The sequence below is a fragment of the Argopecten irradians genome, chromosome 4 (assembly GCF_041381155.1).
Source record: "Argopecten irradians isolate NY chromosome 4, Ai_NY, whole genome shotgun sequence".
Lineage (NCBI taxonomy): Eukaryota > Metazoa > Mollusca > Bivalvia > Pectinida > Pectinidae > Argopecten > Argopecten irradians.
Genome location: NC_091137.1, coordinates 50,620,635 through 50,642,793, shown reverse-complemented (window position 1 = coordinate 50,642,793; position 22,159 = coordinate 50,620,635). Strand labels below are relative to the sequence as shown.

At 37.3% G+C, this 22,159-nt stretch overlaps 1 protein-coding gene across 2 annotated transcripts in view; it reads right to left on the bottom strand.

Moving 5' to 3' along the window:
* Nucleotides 1–4,340: 4,340 nt before the first annotated feature.
* The window catches only part of LOC138321961 (general transcription factor IIH subunit 4-like), a 49,115-nt gene continuing 31,296 nt past the window's right edge, over nt 4,341–22,159 (bottom strand). For both annotated transcript variants that reach the window (XM_069266010.1, XM_069266011.1), the window contains 6 exons: nt 21,934–22,066; nt 20,734–20,785; nt 19,940–20,018; nt 19,432–19,479; nt 7,277–7,417; nt 4,341–5,412 (listed from right to left, as the gene is read on the bottom strand). In XM_069266010.1, coding sequence (XP_069122111.1) covers nt 5,299–5,412; nt 7,277–7,417; nt 19,432–19,479; nt 19,940–20,018; nt 20,734–20,785; nt 21,934–22,066 — 567 coding nt within the window. In that variant the 3' untranslated portion in view covers nt 4,341–5,298. The remainder of the gene's footprint in view (nt 5,413–7,276; nt 7,418–19,431; nt 19,480–19,939; nt 20,019–20,733; nt 20,786–21,933; nt 22,067–22,159) is intronic.

Here is a 22,159-nt window from a genome sequence, read left to right as displayed (position 1 = left end):
CCAAGGATGTTTGTGGGATTATCCATGCAGAATTTAGGACAAGTAATTTATAGGATTTACCTCTATTTCCCCTATTGGGCCTCGCCCCTCCTCCCCGGGGGGTCAGAGCCAAACTTTATACAAGTTCTTTCCCCTTCCCCCAAGGATGTTTGTGGCCAAATTTGGTTACAATCCATGCAAACTCTAGAAAAGTAGCGATTTATAGGATTTACCTCTATTTCCCCTATTGGGCCCGCCCCTCCTGCCCCTGGGGGGTCAGAGCCAAACTTTATACAAGTTCTGTTCCCCTTCCCCCAAGGATGTTTGTGGCCAAATTTGGTTACAATCCATGCAGAACTCTAGGACAAGTAGCGATTTATAGGATTTACCTCTATTTCCCCTATTGGGCCCCGCCCCTCCTGCCCCTGGGGGGTCAGAGCCAAACTTTATACAAGTTCTGTTCCCCTTCCCCCAAGGATGTTTGTGGCCAAATTTGGTTACAATCCATGCAGAACTCTAGAACAAGTAGCGATTTATAGGATTTACCTCTATTTCCCCTATTGGGCCCCGCCCCTCCTGCCCCCGGGGGGTCAGAGCCAAACTTTATACAAGTTCTGTTCCCCTTCCCCCAAGGATGTTTGTGGCCAAATTTGGTTACAATCCATGCAGAACTCTAGGACAAGTAGCGATTTATAGGATTTACCTCTATTTCCCCTATTGGGCCCCGCCCCTCCTGCCCCCGGGGGGTCAGAGCCAAACTTTATACAAGTTCTGTTCCCCTTCCCCCAAGGATGTTTGTGGCCAAATTTGGTTACAATCCATGCAGAACTCTAGAACAAGTAGCGATTTATAGGATTTACCTCTATTTCCCCTATTGGGCCCCGCCCCTCCTGCCCCCGGGGGGTCAGAGCCAAACTTTATACAAGTTCTGTTCCCCTTCCCCCAAGGATGTTTGTGGCCAAATTTGGTTACAATCCATGCAGAACTCTAGGACAAGTAGCGATTTATAGGATTTACCTCTATTTCCCCTATTGGGCCCCGCCCCTCCTGCCCCCGGGGGGTCAGAGCCAAACTTTATACAAGTTCTGTTCCCCTTCCCCCAAAGATGTTTGTGGCCAAATTTGGTTACAATCCATGCAGAACTCTAGAACAAGTAGCGATTTATAGGATTTACCTCTATTTCCCCTATTGGGCCCCGCCCCTCCTGCCCCCGGGGGGTCAGAGCCAAACTTTATACAAGTTCTGTTCCCCTTCCCCCAAGATGTTTGTGGCCAAATTTGGTTACAATCATGCAGAACTCTAGAACAAGTAGCGATTTATAGGATTTACCTCTATTTCCCCTATTGGGCCCCCCCTCCTGCCCCGGGGGGTCAGAGCCAAACTTTATACAAGTTCTGTTCCCCTTCCCCCAAGGATGTTTGTGGCCAAATTTGATTACAATCCATGCAGAACTCTAGGACAAGTAGCGATTTATAGGATTTACCTCTATTTCCCCTATTGGGCCCCGCCCCTCCTGCCCCCGGGGGGTCAGAGCCAAACTTTATACAAGTTCTGTTCCCCTTCCCCCAAGAATGTTTGTGGCCAAAGTGGGTTACAATCCATGCAGAACTCTATGAAAAAGTTCTTTTCCCCTTCCCCCAAGGATGTTTGTGGCCAAATTTGATTACAATCCATGCAGAACTTTAGGACAAGTAGCGATTTATAGGATTTACCTCTATTTCCCCTATTGGACCTCGCCCCTCCTGCCCCGGGGGGTCAGAGCCAAACTTTATACAAGTTCTTTCCCCCTTCCCCCAAGGATGTTTGTGGCCAAATTTGGTTACAATCCATGCAAAACTCTATGAAAAGTAGCGATTTATAGGATTTACTTCTATTTCCCCTATTGGGCCCTGCCCCTCCTGCCCCCGGGGAGTCAGAGCCAAACTTTATATAAGTTCTGTTCCCCTTCCCCCAAGGATGTTTGTGGCCAAATTGGTTAAAATCCATGCAGAACTCTAGGACAAGTAGCGATTTATAGGATTTACCTCTATTTCCCCTATTGGGCCCTGCCCCTCCTGCCCCCGGGGGGTCAGAGCCAAACTTTATACAAGTTCTGTTCCCCTTCCCCCAAGGATGTTTGTGGCCAAATTGGTTAAAATCCATGCAGAACTCTAGGACAAGTAGCGATTTATAGGATTTACCTCTATTTCCCCTATTGGGCCCCGCCCCTCCTGCCCCCGGGGGGTCAGAGCCAAACTTTATACAAGTTCTGTTCCCCTTCCCCCAAGGATGTTTGTGGCCAAATTTGGTTACAATCCATGCAGAACTCTAGGACAAGTAGCGATTTATAGGATTTACCTCTATTTCCCCTATTGGGCCCTGCCCCTCCTGCCCCCGGGGGGGTCAGAGCCAAAATTTATACAAATTCTGTTCCCCTTCCCCCAAGGATGTTTGTGGCCAAATTTGGTTACAATCCATGCAGAACTCTAGGACAAGTAGCGATTTATAGGATTTACCTCTATTTCCCCTATTGGGCCCCGCCCCTCCTGCCCCCGGGGGGTCAGAGCCAAACTTTATACAAGTTCTGTTCCCCTTCCCCCAAGGATGTTTGTGGCCAAATTTGGTTACAATCCATGCAGAACTCTAGGACAAGTAGCGATTTATAGGATTTACCTCTATTTCCCCTATTGGGCCCCACCCCTCCTGCCCCCGGGGGGGTCAGAGCCAAACTTTATACAAGTTCTGTTCCCCTTCCCCCAAGGATGTTTGTGGCCAAATTTGGTTACAATCCATGCAGAACTCTAGGACAAGTAGCGATTTATAGGATTTACCTCTATTTCCCCTATTGGGCCCCGCCCTTCCTGCCCCCGGGGGGTCAGAGCCAAACTTTTTACAAGTTTCCCCGAAGGATGTTTGTGATCAAATTTGGTTTACAATCCATGCAGAACTCTATGACAAGTAGCGTTTTAAAGGAAATGTTGACGGACGGACGACGGACGCCGTTTGCCATGACATAAGCCAGGGCCAGGTGAGCTAAAAATGCAAAAAATGAAAACCTAAAAATAGCAAAAGGCACTACTACACCATAAGACCATTGTGTGTATGAAGTTTCGTGGAAATATCTCTACTGGTTTTAGAGTTATGCTCCGGAAACCATTCGTACGGATGGACAGACGGACGGACGGACGGACGGAACCCATTTGTATATCCTCCGCCAACTTCGTTGGGCAGGGGATAAATAGACATAAACCAGATGTAATATCATAAAAACATGTGGAATGGTGTTTTGCGACTTGTTTTTTTTGCTTATTCATTCGATTGGTTTACAAGATGGCCGACAGACTGCCATCTTTGATTTTGGTGGTTGAACTTTGTTACCGCTATTTCTCAGAAAGTACTGAAGGGATCTGTCTGAAATAGCATATCAGATAGGCTCTACATGGGTCCTAGTTGTGCATATTGCATTTTGGGACCGATCTATCATCAAGATGGCTGACCGGCCGCCATCTTGGTTTTTGATAGTTGAAGTATGAAAAGCAAAGAAAAGATCCATATCTCCTTCCCATTGTCAGAGATCATTCTTTGATGGATGCCAAGATCCGTCTGGGATCTCTTGTTAACTATAAATGGACCATTCTGTGTTGGAAGATATACTTTTATTTTTGTGCAAACCAGTTTTTTCAACAAACTATCAAAATCCAAGATGGCGGCCTGTCGGCCATCTTACTGACCAATCAGTCCCAAAATGCAATATGCACAACTAGGGCCATATAGGCTAATAAGGGAACCTAGACATGAAACTTGAGACAGATCACTTAAGTACTTTCTGAGAAATAGCGATAACAATGTTCAACTACCAAAATCCAAGATGGCGGCCTATTGGCCATCTGATGATGGTGGGCTAAACAAGAGGCCCAGAGGGCCTGTATTGCTCACCTAGTTTGTAATGCCAAGGAATGTTCTGAATAAAGTTTCATTGTTTCTTTTCGGAAGGAATTTGAATATTTGCCTTTAATTCCCCTATTGGGCCCTGCTCCTCATGCCCCCAAGGGGTCAAAGCCAAAATTTATACAAGTTCTGTTCCCCTTCTCCCAAGGATGTTTGTGGTCAAATTTGGTTACAATCCATGCAGAACTCTATGACAAGTAGCGATTGAAAGGAAATGTTTAGGGACAGACGACGGACGACGGACGCTGCGCCATGACATAAGCTCACCGGCCCTTTGGGCCAGGTGAGCTAAAAATGACTAAAAGTTTTGAGTATATTGTAAAATAAGGTTTATTGTTCAAAAACAATAGAAAGCTGTTACTCAAAATTGTCCTTTCTATATACGTACAGGCTGTGTAGGAATAAGGTATCAAAATCGCTCACTTAGGAATAAGGTATCAAAGAGGCCAAGAAGGCCTGTATCGCTCACTTAATTCCTTAACTATGACAAATCATTTTTCATATGACAAACACTTACTCTATCTGGCTTACGAAACAGTGTCATGCATTGCAATGTAATAACACAAACCTGTCTCATTTAAAAGAAAACCAAATAATTAAATTTATATAAATAAGAGAGATTTATGATTTTCCGAGAAATGTTTTAGAAATATGACCAAACTTGATTAAAACAAGGCAGCCCAACAATTTGACACAAGTACAAATTTGAATTCCTACCCATTAGAGATGCTACTAGCCAAATTTGGTGAAATTCCAATCAAAGGTTTTGAAGAAGTAAGTTTTTACTGATGGACGACGGATGCCTGACACCACTGACTGTCACGGGTCAGTGACTGTCACAGGTCAGTGCACAAGTACAAAACTCTTGTTACACTGATTCTGTTCAGTGTACAATCCCTGTGATATGTCGCTGTTTTGTAGTATTTTGGTAACCATAGCTACCTGCAGGTCACCACATGTACACCACCTCCTATTGGTGCAGTCTTCACTGTTCGTTATCATCAATCACTTCTATACCTTATACTCAGGCACCACTCCATTCCTCGACATGAGACAATAGTGCCCTCACAACCAGGCCATCTGTCTCGGATGTCTTCATTCTCCACACTATTGGACATGTTGTTGTGATATCACAGACATCTTTGTTTCTATATACCAATGTGTGTGGATTGTTGGATCTGATGACAGTTATGTACAGAACCGGACTGAGGTGGTCAAACATTGAGTTCTAAATCTTAAGCGCCACAAAGCTGGACTGTTGGAGGCTCCAGTGGAATGACGCTGCTTCTCCTTGATATGTATATCCTGTGGCAGAAAGATATGATCCACATCACCAAACTAACACTAATGGCTAACCATGGCTAAGTCCTTCACTTTGGTGTGTCCAGAACTTCAGGTGTTGCTCTGTCTCTGACGTATCCAAAACCGTTTAACATCGTCATGTCCTGCCCTTGATACCACCATTACACGTTTGGACGGGTTCTCCCAAGTCAACACATCCAAATCCTTTCAAATAAACGGTTAACACAGACATTACATACTGGAGTCAAATACACAAATACTAGTTAGCGAGAAATTATGTAATTATGTTGAGGACATGTAATATTTGTAATTTATACCAATGTATTATGAATAACAGAATTGTAGTGATAACAAGAGCTGTTGGAGAACAGCAAAGCTCGCCTATTCAGAAGAAGTTGATGTTCAAGTATTTACTATTTAAACATGGAAATATGACAAATTAACAGACTCAAAAACCCCCTAAAGGGCCCCAAATTGGTTGTATTATCACGTTCAGCATCCATACACATTAGGAAAATAAAATCATAAACATTTATGATGACTTATGCTTAAACAATTGACAAAATAGAAACTTGCTCAAAAACTTTAACATGGAAATATGACAAATTAACAGACTCAAAAACCCCCTAAAGGGCCCCAAATTGGTTGTATTATCACGTTCAGCATCCATACACATTAGGAAAATAAAATCATAAACATTTATGATGACTTATGCTTAAACAATTGACAAAATAGAAACTTGCTCAAAAACTTTAACATGGAAATATGACAAATTAACAGACTCAAAAACCCCCTAAAGGGCCCCAAATTGGTTGTATTATCACGTTCAGCATCCATACACATTAGGAAAATAAAATCATAAACATTTATGATGACTCAAGCTTAAACAATAGACAAAATAGAAACTTGCTCAAAAACTTTAACATTGAAATATGACAAATTAACAGACTCAAAAAAAACCTAAATGGCCCCAAATTGGTTGTATTATCACGTTCAGCATCCATACACATTAGAAAAATAAAATCATAAACATTTATGATGACTTAAGCTTAAACAATTGACGAAACAGAAACTTGCTCAAAAACTTTAACGTGAAATGGGACGCTGACGCCGACGCCGGGGTGACAACATTAGCTCCCCCTATTCTTCGAATAGGGCAAGCTAACAAAGTAAGTTTATGATTAATATAGTTATGAGAGTACAGTAAAAATATTCTCTAATACTTTAGAGATATCCCGTGGTTGCCAAGAAAAAGATAACTATTTCTTTCATACCTACACATGTAGTACTGGCTGGTCTAGGGCAATACACTCATGTCGCCTGAGGCTGTATTGCATGGCTACCCATGCAATAAAGCATCGTGACGTCACGGCGTCAACAAAATCTCTATTTCCTTGGTAAATTTTCAACATTTTTTTCACAAAATTCACTGGTTTTACTATAAAAGATGCAAGCAACGGAATTTGTGTTGAAAATATCACGTAATTTTTCATGTATGGAAATTGACTTCCAGTCGTGGATTTCTTCGAATTTATTTCAAAACGGCGAGATATTATAGTTGTAAAATTGCAATAAAACTTCGTGGTATGAAAGAAAAATACTCTTTCATAAGTGGATATGAAGGATAGGGATATTCTACCCTCGGGATCACAAAATGTTGCAAAACCCTCCGCAAGCCTCGGGTTTTACTACATTTTGTGACCCTCGGGTAGAATATCCCTATCCTTCATATCCACACATGAAAGAGACTTACAATCTTACACAGGAGGGTGTAATACAGCTCACACGCGCTACACAATTTCGTGACGTCATCAATACATGCGACGTAACTGCAATTTGCATTGTCAATGACGTAATCAATTTTGACGTAACATTCTTGTGATAATGGCACGATGAAAAAGCATCACACATGGATCTGTCAAGTGGACAGGGATATCACAATCATGAAAGATTTTGGCCGTCAACCCTCAGCAAGCTTCGAGTTGACAAGCCAAAACCTTTCACTTGAGTTCAGATATCCATATCCGCTTAATAGACGTGTGTAAGATACTATTAATGCGTCACTCACTTTTGCATAATCCCTAAGAAGTTCAAAGTCTGTCTGAGAGTTGAACTGACTATATAGAACACCGTCCGTGAACTTGAACCGGTCTCGCTCCATCTCCCACAGTCGAATCTGATCTGTGATGGTAGGGGGCAGTACAGGATTCTAAAAAATGGGCACAAATGTTAATTATCCTCTAAGTATACAACAGACCCGTCACAAATGTTAATTATCCTCTTAGTATACAACCGACCTGTCACAAATGTTAATTATCCTCTAAGTATACAACCAACCTGTCACAAATGTTAATTATCCTCTAAGTATACAACAGACCAGTCACAAATGTTAATTATCCTCTAAGTATACAACCAACCAGTCACAAATGTTAATTATCCTCTAAGTATACAACCGACCCGTCACAAATGTTAATTATCCTCTAAGTATACAACAGACCAGTCACAAATGTTAATTATCCTCTAAGTATACAACCGACCCGTCACAAATGTTAATTATCCTCTAAGTATACAACCGACCTGTCACAAATGTTAATTATCCTCTAAGTATACAACCGACCTGTCACAAATGTTAATTATCCTCTAAGTATACAACCGACCTGTCACAAATGTTAATTATCCTCTAAGTATACAACCAACCAGTCACAAATGTTAATTATCCTCTAAGTATACAACAGACCAGTCACAAATGTTAATTATCCTCTAAGTATACAACCAACCAGTCACAAATGTTAATTATCCTCTAAGTATACAACCGACCCGTCACAAATGTTAATTATCCTCTAAGTATACAACCAACCAGTCACAAATGTTAATTATCCTCTAAGTATACAACCAACCAGTCACAAATGTTAATTATCCTCTAAGTATACAACAGACCTGTCACAAATGTTAATTATCCTCTAAGTATACAACCAACCCGTCACAAATGTTAATTATCCTCTAAGTATACAACCAACCAGTCACAAATGTTAATTATCCTCTAAGTATACAACCAACCTGTCACAAATGTTAATTATCCTCTAAGTATACAACCACCAGTCACAAATGTTAATTATCCTCTAAGTATACAACCAACCAGTCACAAATGTTAATTATCCTCTAAGTATACAACAGACCGTCACAAATGTTAATTATCCTCTAAGTATACAACCAACCAGTCACAAATGTTAATTATCCTCTAAGTATACAACCGACCGTCACAAATGTTAATTATCCTCTAAGTATACAACCGACCAGTCACAAATGTTAATTATCCTCTAAGTATACAACCGACCCGTCACAAATGTTAATTATCCTCTAAGTATACAACAGACCCGTCACAAATGTTAATTATCCTCTAAGTATAAACGACCTGTCACAAATGTTAATTATCCTCTAAGTATACAACAGACCTGTCACAAATGTTAATTATCCTCTAAGTATACAACCAACCAGTCACAAATGTTAATTATCCTCTAAGTATACAACCAACCAGTCACAAATGTTAATTATCCTCTAAGTATACAACAGACCCGTCACAAATGTTAATTATCCTCTAAGTATACAACCGACCCGTCACAAATGTTAATTATCCTCTAAGTATACAACAGACCAGTCACAAATGTTAATTATCCTCTAAGTATACAACCAACCCGTCACAAATGTTAATTATCCTCTAAGTATACAACCGACCTGTCACAAATGTTAATTATCCTCTAAGTATACAACCGACCTGTCACAAATGTTAATTATCCTCTAAGTATACAACAGACCTGTCACAAATGTTAATTATCCTCTAAGTATACAACCAACCAGTCACAAATGTTAATTATCCTCTAAGTATACAACCGACCCGTCACAAATGTTAATTATCCTCTAAGTATACAACCAACCAGTCACAAATGTTAATTATCCTCTAAGTATACAACCGACCTCACAAATGTTAATTATCCTCTAAGTATACAACCGACCTGTCACAAATGTTAATTATCCTCTAAGTATACAACAACCCGTCACAAATGTTAATTATCCTCTAAGTATACAACAGACCCGTCACAAATGTTAATTATATCCTCTAAGTATACAACAGACCCGTCACAAATGTTAATTATCCTCTAAGTATACAACCGACCGTCACAAAAGTTAATTATCCTCTAAGTATAAAACCAACCAGTCACAAATGTTAATTATCCTCTAAGTATACAACCAACCCGTCACAAATGTTAATTATCCTCTAAGTATACAACCGACCCGTCACAAATGTTAATTATCCTCTTAGTATACAACCAACCAGTCACAAATGTTAATTATCCTCTAAGTATACAACAGACCTGTCACAAATGTTAATTATCCTCTAAGTATACAACAGACCTGTCACAAATGTTAATTATCCTCTAAGTATACAACCGACCTGTCACAAATGTTAATTATCCTCTAAGTATACAACAGACCCGTCACAAATGTTAATTATCCTCTAAGTATACAACAGACCCGTCACAAATGTTAATTATCCTCTAAGTATACAACAGACCTGTCACAAATGTTAATTATCCTCTAAGTATACAACCGACCCGTCACAAATGTTAATTATCCTCTAAGTATACAACCGACCTGTCACAAATGTTAATTATCCTCTAAGTATACAACCGACCCGTCACAAATGTTAATTATCCTCTAAGTATACAACCGACCTGTCACAAATGTTAATTATCCTCTAAGTATACAACAGACCTGTCACAAATGTTAATTATCCTCTAAGTATACAACCAACCCGTCACAAATGTTAATTATCCTCTAAGTATAAAACCAACCCGTCACAAATGTTAATTATCCTCTAAGTATAAAACCAACCCGTCACAAATGTTAATTATCCTCTAAGTATACAACCAACCTGTCACAAATGTTAATTATCCTCTAAGTATACAACTGACCAGTCACAAATGTTAATTATTCTCTAAGTATACAACCGACCCGTCACAAATGTTAATTATCTTCTAAGTATACAACAGACCCGTCACAAATGTTAATTATCCTCTAAGTATGCAACGGACCTGTCACAAATGTTAATTATCCTCTAAGTATGCAACGGACCTGTCACAAATGTTAATTATCCTCTAAGTATGCAACGGACCTGTCACAAATGTTAATTATCCTCTAAGTATACAACAGACCCGTCACAAATGTTAATTATCCTCTAAGTATACAACAGACCTGTCACAAATGTTAATTATCCTCTAAGTATACAACTGACCCGTCACAAATGTTAATTATCCTCTAAGTATACAAACAGACCAGTCACAAATGTTAATTATCCTCTAAGTATAAAACCAACCCGTCACAAACGTTAATTATCCTCTAAGTATACAACCGACCTGTCACAAATGTTAATTATCCTCTAAGTATACAACCGACCTGTCACAAATGTTAATTATCCTCAAGTATACAACCGACCCGTCACAAATGTTAATTATCCTCTAAGTATACAACAGACCCGTCACAAATGTTAATTATCCTTTAAGTATACAACAGACCCGTCACAAATGTTAATTATCCTTTAAGTATACAACAGACCCGTCACAAATGTTAATTATCCTCTAAGTATAAAACCAACCCGTCACAAATGTTAAATTATCCTCTAAGTATACAACAGACCTGTCATAAATGTTAATTATCCTCTGTTATGTATGACACTAAATACATGTAGTTATGAGATAAGGGAGATAACTCCTATAGCTTTTTTTATCAATACATCCTATGAAGGTCATATCATTGATTTAGGTTATAGAACTTTCTAGAATATAATCATGTATAAACAAATATGTTTGTAAACATGTTGATTTTAAGTAGAGATCTAGAATGATCTATTTCCAGAAAGTTATGTGTGTTTACTTGTTTACTGTTTTTAGTTAGATATTTCTAGATATTTCCAGCTGTCCAAGGCTAATCAGAACTGTAATGAGACCTGTAATAAGACATATCAAGAATTGTACAGCGCCATATAAGATTCTATTGGGAGAGCTATTGTGACTTTATCTGTGGATTATTACAACACTTTGTTTGGATTTATTCATATTGCCTGGAACTTTACAAATCATCGGTGGACATTCAATTTCCTTGTGGATTTGTGATTATTGTTAATTTGAAACCTGGAAGGATCAAGGATTATACCAGGACATTCGCATACAGATAAGTAACACTTTAAATCATCGTACTAGTCTTGTACCACCACCAATTACTTTAGATATTGTAAACCATCTCTGTATAATATTGTATATATAATTAAATTGTGTTTTGAATTTAGCTGCTGGTTTTCTCCTTTCTGTTATTCGTTAATGTAACACCTCTAAGTATACAACTGACCAGTCACAAATGTTAATTATCCTCTAAGTATACAACAGACCCGTCACAAAAGTAATTATCCTCTAAGTATACAACCGACCCGTCACAAAAATGTTAATTATCCTCTAAGTATAAAACCAACCCGTCACAAATGTTAATTATCCTCTAAGTATACAACCAACCAGTCACAAATGTTAATTATCCTCTAAGTATACAACCGACCCGTCACAAATGTTAATTATCCTCTAAGTATACAATCGACCCGTCACAAACGTTAATTATCCTCTAAGTATACAACAGACCTGTCACAAATGTTAATTATCCTCTAAGTTATACAACCGACCCGTCACGAATGTTAATTATCCTCTAAGTATACAACCAACCAGTCACAAATGTTAATTATCCTCTAAGTATACAACCAACCAGTCACAAATGTTAATTATCCTCTAAGTATACAACCAACCAGTCACAAATGTTAATTATCCTCTAAGTAAACAACCGACCCATCACAAATGTTAATTATCCTCTAAGTATACAACCGACCCATCACAAACGTTAATTATCCTCTAAGTATACAACCGACCAGTCACAAATGTTAATTATCCTCTAAGTATACAACCGACCCGTCACAAATGTTAATTATCCTCTAAGTATGCAACAGACCTGTCACAAATGTTAATTATCCTCTAAGTATACAACTGACCTGTCACAAATGTTAATTATCCTCTAAGTATACAACCGACCTGTCCTCTAAGTTATTATCCTCTAAGTATACAACTGACCGTCACAAATGTTAATTATCCTCTAAGTATACAACTGACCTGTCACAAATGTCACAAAGTGTTAATTATCCTCTAAGTATAAAACCAACCCATCACAAAATGTCAATTATCCTGTCAACCCGTCACAATGTTAATTATCCACTAAGTATAAAACTAAGTAAATTATCAAGTATACAACCGACCTGTCAAAATGTTAATTATCCTCTAAGTATACAACAGACCAGTCACAAATGTTAATTATCCTCTAAGTCACCAACCCGTCACAAATGTTAATTATCCTCTAAGTATACAAAGACCTGTCACAAATGTTAATTATCCTCTAAGTATACAACCGACCCGTCATAAACGTTAATTATCCTCTAAGTATACAACTGACCTGTCACAAATGTTAATTATCCTCTAAGTATAAAACCAACCCGTCACAAAATGTTAATTATCCTCTAAGTATACAACTGACCTGTCATAAATGTTAATTATCCTCTAAGTATACAACCAACCCGTCACAAATGTTAATTATCCCCTAAGTATACAACCAACCCGTCATAAATGTTAATTATCCTCTAAGTATACAAACAGACCAGTCACAAATGTTAATTATCCTCTAGGTATACAACCTGACCTGTCACAAAATGTGTTAATTATCCTCTAAGTATACAACCAACCCGTCATAAATGTTAATTATCCCCTAAGTATACAACCAACCCGTCATAAATGTTAATTTATCCTCTAAGTATACAACAGACCAGTCACAAATGTTAATTATCCTCTAAGTATACAACGGACCAGTCACAAATGTTAATTATCCCCTAAGTATACAACCGACCCGTCACAAAAAATGTTAATTATCCTCTAAGTATAAAACCAACCCGTCACAAATGTTAATTATCCTCTTAGTATACAACCGACCCGTCACAAATGTTAATTATCCTCTTTACTATACAACAGACCTGTCACAAATGTTAATTATCCTCTAAGTATACAACTGACCTGTCACAAATGTTAATTATCCTCTAAGTATACAACAGACCTGTCACAAATGTTAATTATCCTCTAAGTATACAACCGACCCGTCACAAATGTTACTTATCCTCTAAGTATAAAACCAACCCGTCGCAAATGTATATTATCCTCTAAGTATACAACCGACCTGTCACAAATGGTAATTATCCTCTCTAAGTATACAATCGACCCGTCACAAACGTTAATTATCCTCTAAGTATGCAACAGTCCTGTCACAAATGTTAATTATCCTCTAAGTATACAACCGACCCGTCACGGAATGTTAATTATCCTCTAAGTATACAACCAACCAGTCACAAATGTTAATTATCCTCTAAGTATACAACCAACCAGTCACAAATGTTAATTATCCTCTAAGTATACAACCGACCCGTCACAAATGTTAATTATCCTCTAAGTATACAAGTACAACCGACCAGTCACAAAATGTTAATTATCCTCTAAGTATGCAACAGACCTGTCACAAATGTTAATTATCCTCTAAGTATACAACTGACCTGTCACAAATGTTAATTATCCTCTAAGTATACAACCGACCTGTCACAAATGTTAATTATCCTCTAAGTATACAACTGACCCGTCACAAATGTAAATTATCCTCTAAGTATACAACTGACCTGTCACAAATGTTAATTATCCTCTAAGTATACAACCAACCCGTCACAAACGTTAAGTATCCTCTAAGTATAAAACCAACCCATCACAAATGTCCAATTATCACTCTAAGTATAAAAAAACAAACCGTCACAAATGTTAATTATCCACTAAGTATAAAACCAACCTGTCGCAAATGTAAATTATCCTCTAAGTATACAACAGACCTGGTCACAAATGTTAATTATCCTCTAAGTATACAACCAACCAGTCACAAATGTTAATTATCCTCTAAGTATATCAACCAACCCGTCACAAATGTTAATTATCCTCTAAGTTATACAACCAACCTGTCACACAAATGTTAATGTATGCCTCCTGTATACAACCAACCTGTTGTTATACACCGACCTGTCACAAACGTTAATTATCCTCTAAGTATACAACTGACCTGTCACAAATGTTAATTATCCTCTAAGTATAAAACCAACCCGTCACAAATGTTAATTATCCTCTAAGTATACAAACTGACCTGTCACAAATGTTAATTATCCTCTAAGTATACAAACCAACCCGTCACAAATGTTAATTATCCCCTAAGTATACAACCAACCCGTCATAAAATGTTAATTATCCTCTAAGTATACAAACAGACCAGTCACCATATGTTAAATATCCTGCTAGGTATACAACTGACCTGTCACAAATGTTAATTATCCTCTAAGTATACAACCCGACCTGTCACAAATGTTAATTATCCTCTAAGTATACAACTGAGACCCGTCACAAATGTAAATTAAAATCCTCTAAGTATACAACTGACCTGTCACAAATGTTAATTATCCTCTAAGTATACAACCAACCCTGTCACAAACGTTAACCTATCCTCTAAGTATAAAACCAACCCATCACAAATGTCAATTATCCTCTAAGTATAAAACCAACCCGTCACAAATGTTAATTATCCACTAAGTATAAAACCAACCTGTCGCAAATATGTAAATTATCCTCTAAGTATAACAACACAGACCTGTCACAAATGTTAATTATCCTCTAAGTATACAACAGACCCGTCACAAATGTTAATTATCCTCTAAGTATACAACCAACCCCGTCACAAATGTTAATTATCCTCTAAGTATACAACCAACCTGTCACAAATGTTAATTATCCTGTCTAAGTAGATATACAACCGACCCGTCACAAACGTTAATTATCCTCTAAGTATACAACTGACCTGTCACAATGTTAATTATCCTCTAAGTATAAAACCAACCCGTCACAAAATGTTAATTATCCTCTAAAGTATACAACTCGACCTGTCACAAATGTTAATTATCCTCTAAGTATACAACCAAAACCCGTCACAAAATGTTAATTATCCCCTAAGTATACAACCAACCGCGTCATAAATGTTAATTATCCTCTAAGTATACAAACAGACCAGTCACATAATGTTTAATTATCCTCTAGGTATACAACTGACCTGTCACAAATGTTAATTATCCTCTAAGTATACAACCAACCCGTCATAAATGTTAATTATCCCCTAAGTATACAACCAACCCGTCATAAATGTTAATTATCCTCTAAGTATACAACAGTACCAGTCACAAATGTTAATTATCCTCTAAGTATACAACCCGGACCAGTCACAAATGTTAATTATCCTCTAAGTATACAACCGACCTGTCACAAATGTTAATTATCCTCTAAGTATACAACCAAACCAGTCACAAATGTTAATTATCCTCTAAGTATACAACCGACCCGTCACAAATGTTAATTATCCTCTAAGTATACAACCAACCAGTCACAAATGTTAATTATCCTCTAAGTATACAACCAACCCGTCACAAATGTTAATTATCCTCTAAGTATACAAAACAACCTGTCACAAATGTTAAATTATCCTCTAAGTATACAACCCGGACCCGTCACAAAACGTTAATTATCCTCTAAAGTATACAACTGACCTGTCACAAATGTTAATTATCCTCTAAGTATAAAACCAACCCGTCACAAATGTTAATTATCCTCTAAGTATACAACTGACCTGTCACAAATGTTAATTATCCTCTAAGTATAAATACCAACCCGTCACAAATGTTAATTATCCCCTAAGTATACAACCAACCGTCATAAATGTTAATTATCCTCTAAGTATACAACAGACCAGTCCACATATGTTAAATATCCTCTAGGTATACAACTGACCTGTCACAAATGTTAATTATCCTCTAAGTATACAACCGACCTGTCACAAATATGTTAATTATCCTCTAAGTATACAACTGACCCGTCACAAATGTAAATTATCCTCTAAGTATACAACTGACCTGTCACAAATGTTAATTATCCTCTAAGTATACAACCAACCCGTCACAAACGTTAACTATCCTCTAAGTATAAAACCAACCCATCACAAATGTCAATTATCCTCTAAGTATAAAACCAACCCGTCACAAATGTTAATTATCCACTAAGTATAAAACCAACCTGTCGCACAATGTTAAATTATCCTCTAAGTATACAACAGACCTGTCACAAATGTTAATTATCCTCTAAGTATACAACAGACCAGTCACAAATGTTAATTATCCTCTAAGTATACAACCAACCCGTCACAAATGTTAATTATCCTCTAAGTATACAACCAACCTGTCACAAATGTTAATTATCCTCTAAGTATCACAACCGACCCGTTTCACAACGTTAATTATCCTCTAAGTATACAACTATCTGACCAGTGTCACAAATGTTAATTATCCTCTAAGTATAAAACCGAACCCGTTCACAAATGTTAATTATCCTCTAAGTATTTGGACAACTGACCTGTCACAAATGTTAATTATCCTCTAAGTATACAACCAACCCGTCACAAATGTTAATTATCCCCTAAGTATACAACCAACCCGTCATAAATGTTAATTATCCTCTAAGTATACAACAGACCCAGTCACATATGTTATGATTATCCTCTAGGTATACAACTGACCTGTCACAAATGTTAATTATCCTCGCTAAGTATAACAGAACCAACCCGTCATAAGTGTTAATTATCCCCTAAGTATACCAACCAACCCGTCATAAATGTTAATTATCCTGCTAAGTATACAACAGACAGTCACAAATGTGATAATTATCCTCTAAGTATACAACGGACCAGTCACAAAATGTTAATTATCCTCTAAGTATACAACCGACTTGTCACAAATGTTATTACCTCTAAGTACAAATGTTAAAATTATCCTCTAAGTATACAACCAACCAGTCACAAATGTTAATTATCCTCTAAGTATACAACCGACCCGTCACAAATGTTAATTATCCACTAAGTATACAACTGATGTTAATTATCCTGGGACACAAATGTTAATTATCCTCTAAGTATACAACAACTGACCTGTCTGCTCACAAATGTTAATTATCCTCTAAGTATACAAACAACACGACCTGTCACAAATGTTAATTATCCTCTAAGTATACAACAGAACCCGTCACAAATGTTAAATTATCCTCTAAGTATACAACCGACCCGTCACAAATGTTATTATCCTCTAAGTATACAAACCAACCCGTCGCAAATGTTAATTATCCTCTAAGTATACAACCGACCTGTCACAAATGGTTAATTATCCTCTAAGTATACAACCGACCTGTCACAAATGGTAATTATCCTCTAAGTCATACAACCGACCCTGTCACAAATGTTAATTATCCTCTAAGTATACAACCGACCCTGTCACAAATGTTAATTAAAATCCTCTAAGTATACAACTCTAAGACCAGTCACAAATGTTAATTATCCTCTAAGTATACAACAGACCCGTCACAAAAGGTAATTATCCTCTAAGTATACAACCGACCCGTCACAAAAATGTTAATTATCCTCTAAGTATAAAACCAACCCGTCACAAATGTTAATTATCCTCTTATCCTCTAAGTATACAACCAACCAGTCACAAATGTTAATTATCCTCTAAGTATACAACCGACCCGTCACAAATGTTAATTATCCTCTAAGTATACAATCGACCCGTCACAAACGTTAATTATCCTCTAAGTATACAACAGACCTGTCACAAATGTTCTAATTATCCTCTACAAATGTTAATTATCCTCTAAGTATACAACCGACCCGTCACAAATGTTAATTATCCTCTAAGTATACAACCAACCAGTCACAAATGTTAATTATCCTCTAAGTATACAACCAACCAGTCACAAATGTTAATTATCCTCTAAGTATACAACCAACCAGTCACAAATGTTAATTATCCTCTAAGTATACAACCGACCCGTCACAAATGTTAATTATCCTCTAAGTATACAAACCAACCCGTCACAAATGTTAATTATCCTCTAAGTATAAAACCAACCCGTCACAAATGTTACTTATCCTCTATGTATAAAACCAACCCGTCGCAAATGTAAATTATCCTCTAAGTATACAACAGACCTGTCACAAATGTTAATTATCCTCTAAGTATAAAACCAACCCGTCACAAATGTTACTTATCCTCTAAGTATACAAACCAACCGTCGTAAATGTTAAATTATCCTCTAAGTATACAACAACCTGTCACAAATGTTAATTATCCTCTAAGTATACAACCGACCCGTCACAAATGTTAATTATCCTCTAAGTATACAACCGACCTGTCACAAATGTTAATTATCCTCTAAGTATACAACCGACCAGTCACAAATGTTAATTATCCTCTAAGTATACAACCGACCTGTCACAAATGTTAATTATCCTCTAAGTATACAACCGACCTGTCACAAATATTAATTATCCTCTAAGTATACAACCGACCCGTCACAAATGTTAATTATCCTCTAAGTTTACAACCGACCCGGTCAGTAAAATTATCTATTTCCCCATCATGTATATGCCACTACACCGAGCTTTAGATAAAGGAATTTGTTTGGGTTTGGCCCTGTTTGGCTCCTAAATCCATCAAACTTTTATTAAGTACATTGATGCAAAAATCAAATTATTTGCATTTAGAATATGAAGTTACGAAAGTTAATCCTTCTTGCTGCTACAGTTGCTATTTCATCATAGTAACTGTCAAATATATGACTAAATAACACAAATCAATCCTAGAGTTTGATGTATTTATGTATAAACATATCGGATAAAATCAATGGAAGAATATACAGTTGGTAAATTGTTCAAGAATTTTCTCATTGATAATTAATATATGAAAAATTGGGTGAAAAATATCCATTAATGACTGCAACAAAATCTTCACATTTGCATGATTTATGCATATTTGAGTTTCCATGGCAACTACAACTGCAACACTACACAAATATATCAATTGCATCAGGGATGTCAAGATTTAAAATACAACAATTTAATCACTTGATTAATATAACATGTTTCAAAGTTGACAGACCCTAACTATACATATATTTGTTTAAAATCAGTAAGAACCTGTTTCAGCATCTTTGGGTGTGCATGGCTTTTGAGGAAACTGATAATCTGAAATAAGAAACAAACACTCATGTTATAATACCTGGGACCTAAACACATCTAACATACCATATAGCGGGAATTTTTCATGTTCGTAATATTTGGCGATTTGGCCATGGAAACTAAAAGTTAATATTTGGTGAGTTAAAATTCTAAAAAGTCTGAGGTTTTAATTTGGCTTTTAGTATACCAACATATAAATTATTCTGTTCTATCAACTATTAGATATCAATCGACGTCATTATAACCAAAAATGAGCTATTAATATAAATGTTGCCTGAAACTGAAAGACCAATATGTCAGAACATCTCAACAACTGAGGACCATTGGTCAGTGGTTTTTCTCTAGGTACTCCGACTTTCCTCCAACACCTCTGTAACTGTACACCACCCGTTCAGTTGTTTAACTAACAGCTCATGTCCTTTCTGACACTATTCCAATCCTCCCATTCTAATCAGACTTTATTTACCTGCTCTGCTGTGATTCCTCGACACAACGCCTCTCTCACACTTTCTCTAGACAAATTGCCAACAGCCATGTTCGGGAACCTTAAAAAAATTAATTGGGAGATTTTTAGAACCAAATACCGCGATCTCATCAATATCAAATCCAGTTGAGCTTTCTGAATATATTAAACACACATATAGCTTTAATGCCTACAAAAATAAACAAGAGGCCAACAGGCCTTAACTGTCACCTTATATTTGATACAAAGTAGTTATGTCATTTACTAGCCAACAGATATATTTTGTTCATGAATTAGGAACATAGATCTAATAGGTCTACATTCAAAGTTTCATTAGCTCGGTTTACATTTACTCAAGTTATCACGTTCACAAGGTCCAATAATAATTAGTAGTACAAAGGGCAATAATTTCAAAAATTACAGTCAAATCACCCTGATTTTCAAACTTGTCCAAGATATTACCAATGTTGGTCTACACACAAAGTTTCATTATGCTCCGTTTATATTTACTCAAGTTATAACAAGCAAATGTAAATGCACGACACACGACGCACGACAACGACAAAAGACAATAGGAATAGGTCACCAGGACCTATGGTCAGGTGACTTATTAACTAAAAGCATCTATTCTCTTGTTTTGAGGTTTGTGTCTATGGAAGGATGTATAGAAATGAATGTTTAAATGCAATATTCTGATAGTCTGTTATATATAATTACTCATCTATGGATGTATACACAGTGAGACTGATACATCACAAGGCTATACATACTCCTGCCTCCTCTTTCTCATTGCTCACCTGTACAGCATTTCACAGAACAGGGCTACCAAAGCGACCTTAAGTGGCGAGTCTGAAATCAAGGAGTTAAAATTCATATCAGTACAGGATAATTATAATACATCACAATGATTAACAATGAAAATCAATAACTGTATACTTCAGTTCTGAATACTGTAAATGTACTTCTGTTAGCGATATTTTTATTGAACAGTAGCACTTTTGGTACTAACTTTAAAACTCCAATTCATGTACAGGGTATTTCTGGTATCTAACCACAATTGTTTAAAATGATATCCATGTAAATAATGCACTAAAATCTGACTGCACTAAAATCTGTACAGTTATCAACTACATGCATTGTATTTCAGTGACAGCATATTCTTGTAGGTATATGGGTGAGTGCTGTGTTAAATTGTATCAAAGCTTTAATAATAAGTTGCCTTTACCTGTGTAAGCATATATCCTGTAGTTGGTTTACCTGTGTAAGCGTACACCCTGTAATTGGTTTACTTGTATAAGTGTACACTCTGTAGTTGGTTTACCTGTGTAAGTGTACACTCTGTAGTTGGTTTACCTGTGTAAGTGTACACCCTGTAGTTGGTTTACCTGTGTAAGCGTACACCCTGTAGTTGGTTTACACCTGTGTAAGCGTACACCCTGTAGTGGTTTACTTGTATAAGTGTACACTCTGTAGTTGGTTTACCTGTGTAAGTGTACACTCCATAGTTGGTTTACCTGTGTAAGCGTACACCCTGTAGTTGGTTTACCTGTGTAAGCGTACACCCTGTAGTTGGTTTACTTGTATAAGTGTACACTCTGTAGTTGGTTTACCTGTGTAAGTGTACACTCCATAGTTGGTTTACCTGTGTAAGCGTACACCCTGTAGTTGGTTTACCTGTGTAAGTGTACACCCTGTAGTTGGTTTACCTGTGTAAGTGTACACCCTGTAGTTGGTTTACCTGTGTAAGTGTACACCCTGTAGTTGGTTTACCTGTGTAAGTGTACTACACCCTGTAGTTGGTTTACCTGTGTAAGTGTACACCCTGTAGTTGGTTTACCTGTGTAAGTGTACACCCTGTAGTTGGTTTACCTGTGTAAGTGTACACCCTGTAGTTGGTTTACCTGTGTAAGTGTACACCCTGTAGTTGGTTTACCTGTGTAAGTGTACACCCTGTAGTTGGTTTACCTGTGTAAGTGTACACCCTGTAGTTGGTTTACCTGTGTAAGCGTACACCCTGTAGTTGGTTTCCACCATTAGGTAGCCCTGTTGGTGGGTCTCTGTGTTAAGACTGGTCACCCCTGATGCTAAGTTCACTGCCAGTCGTGTGGGATAGTATCTCATGGCCTTCCTCTACAACATTACCACATCCTCAACACAACTCTTGAAATTATCTAGTTAAAATATTTTTTTCTAAAAACAAGAGGCCCATGGGCCTTAACGATC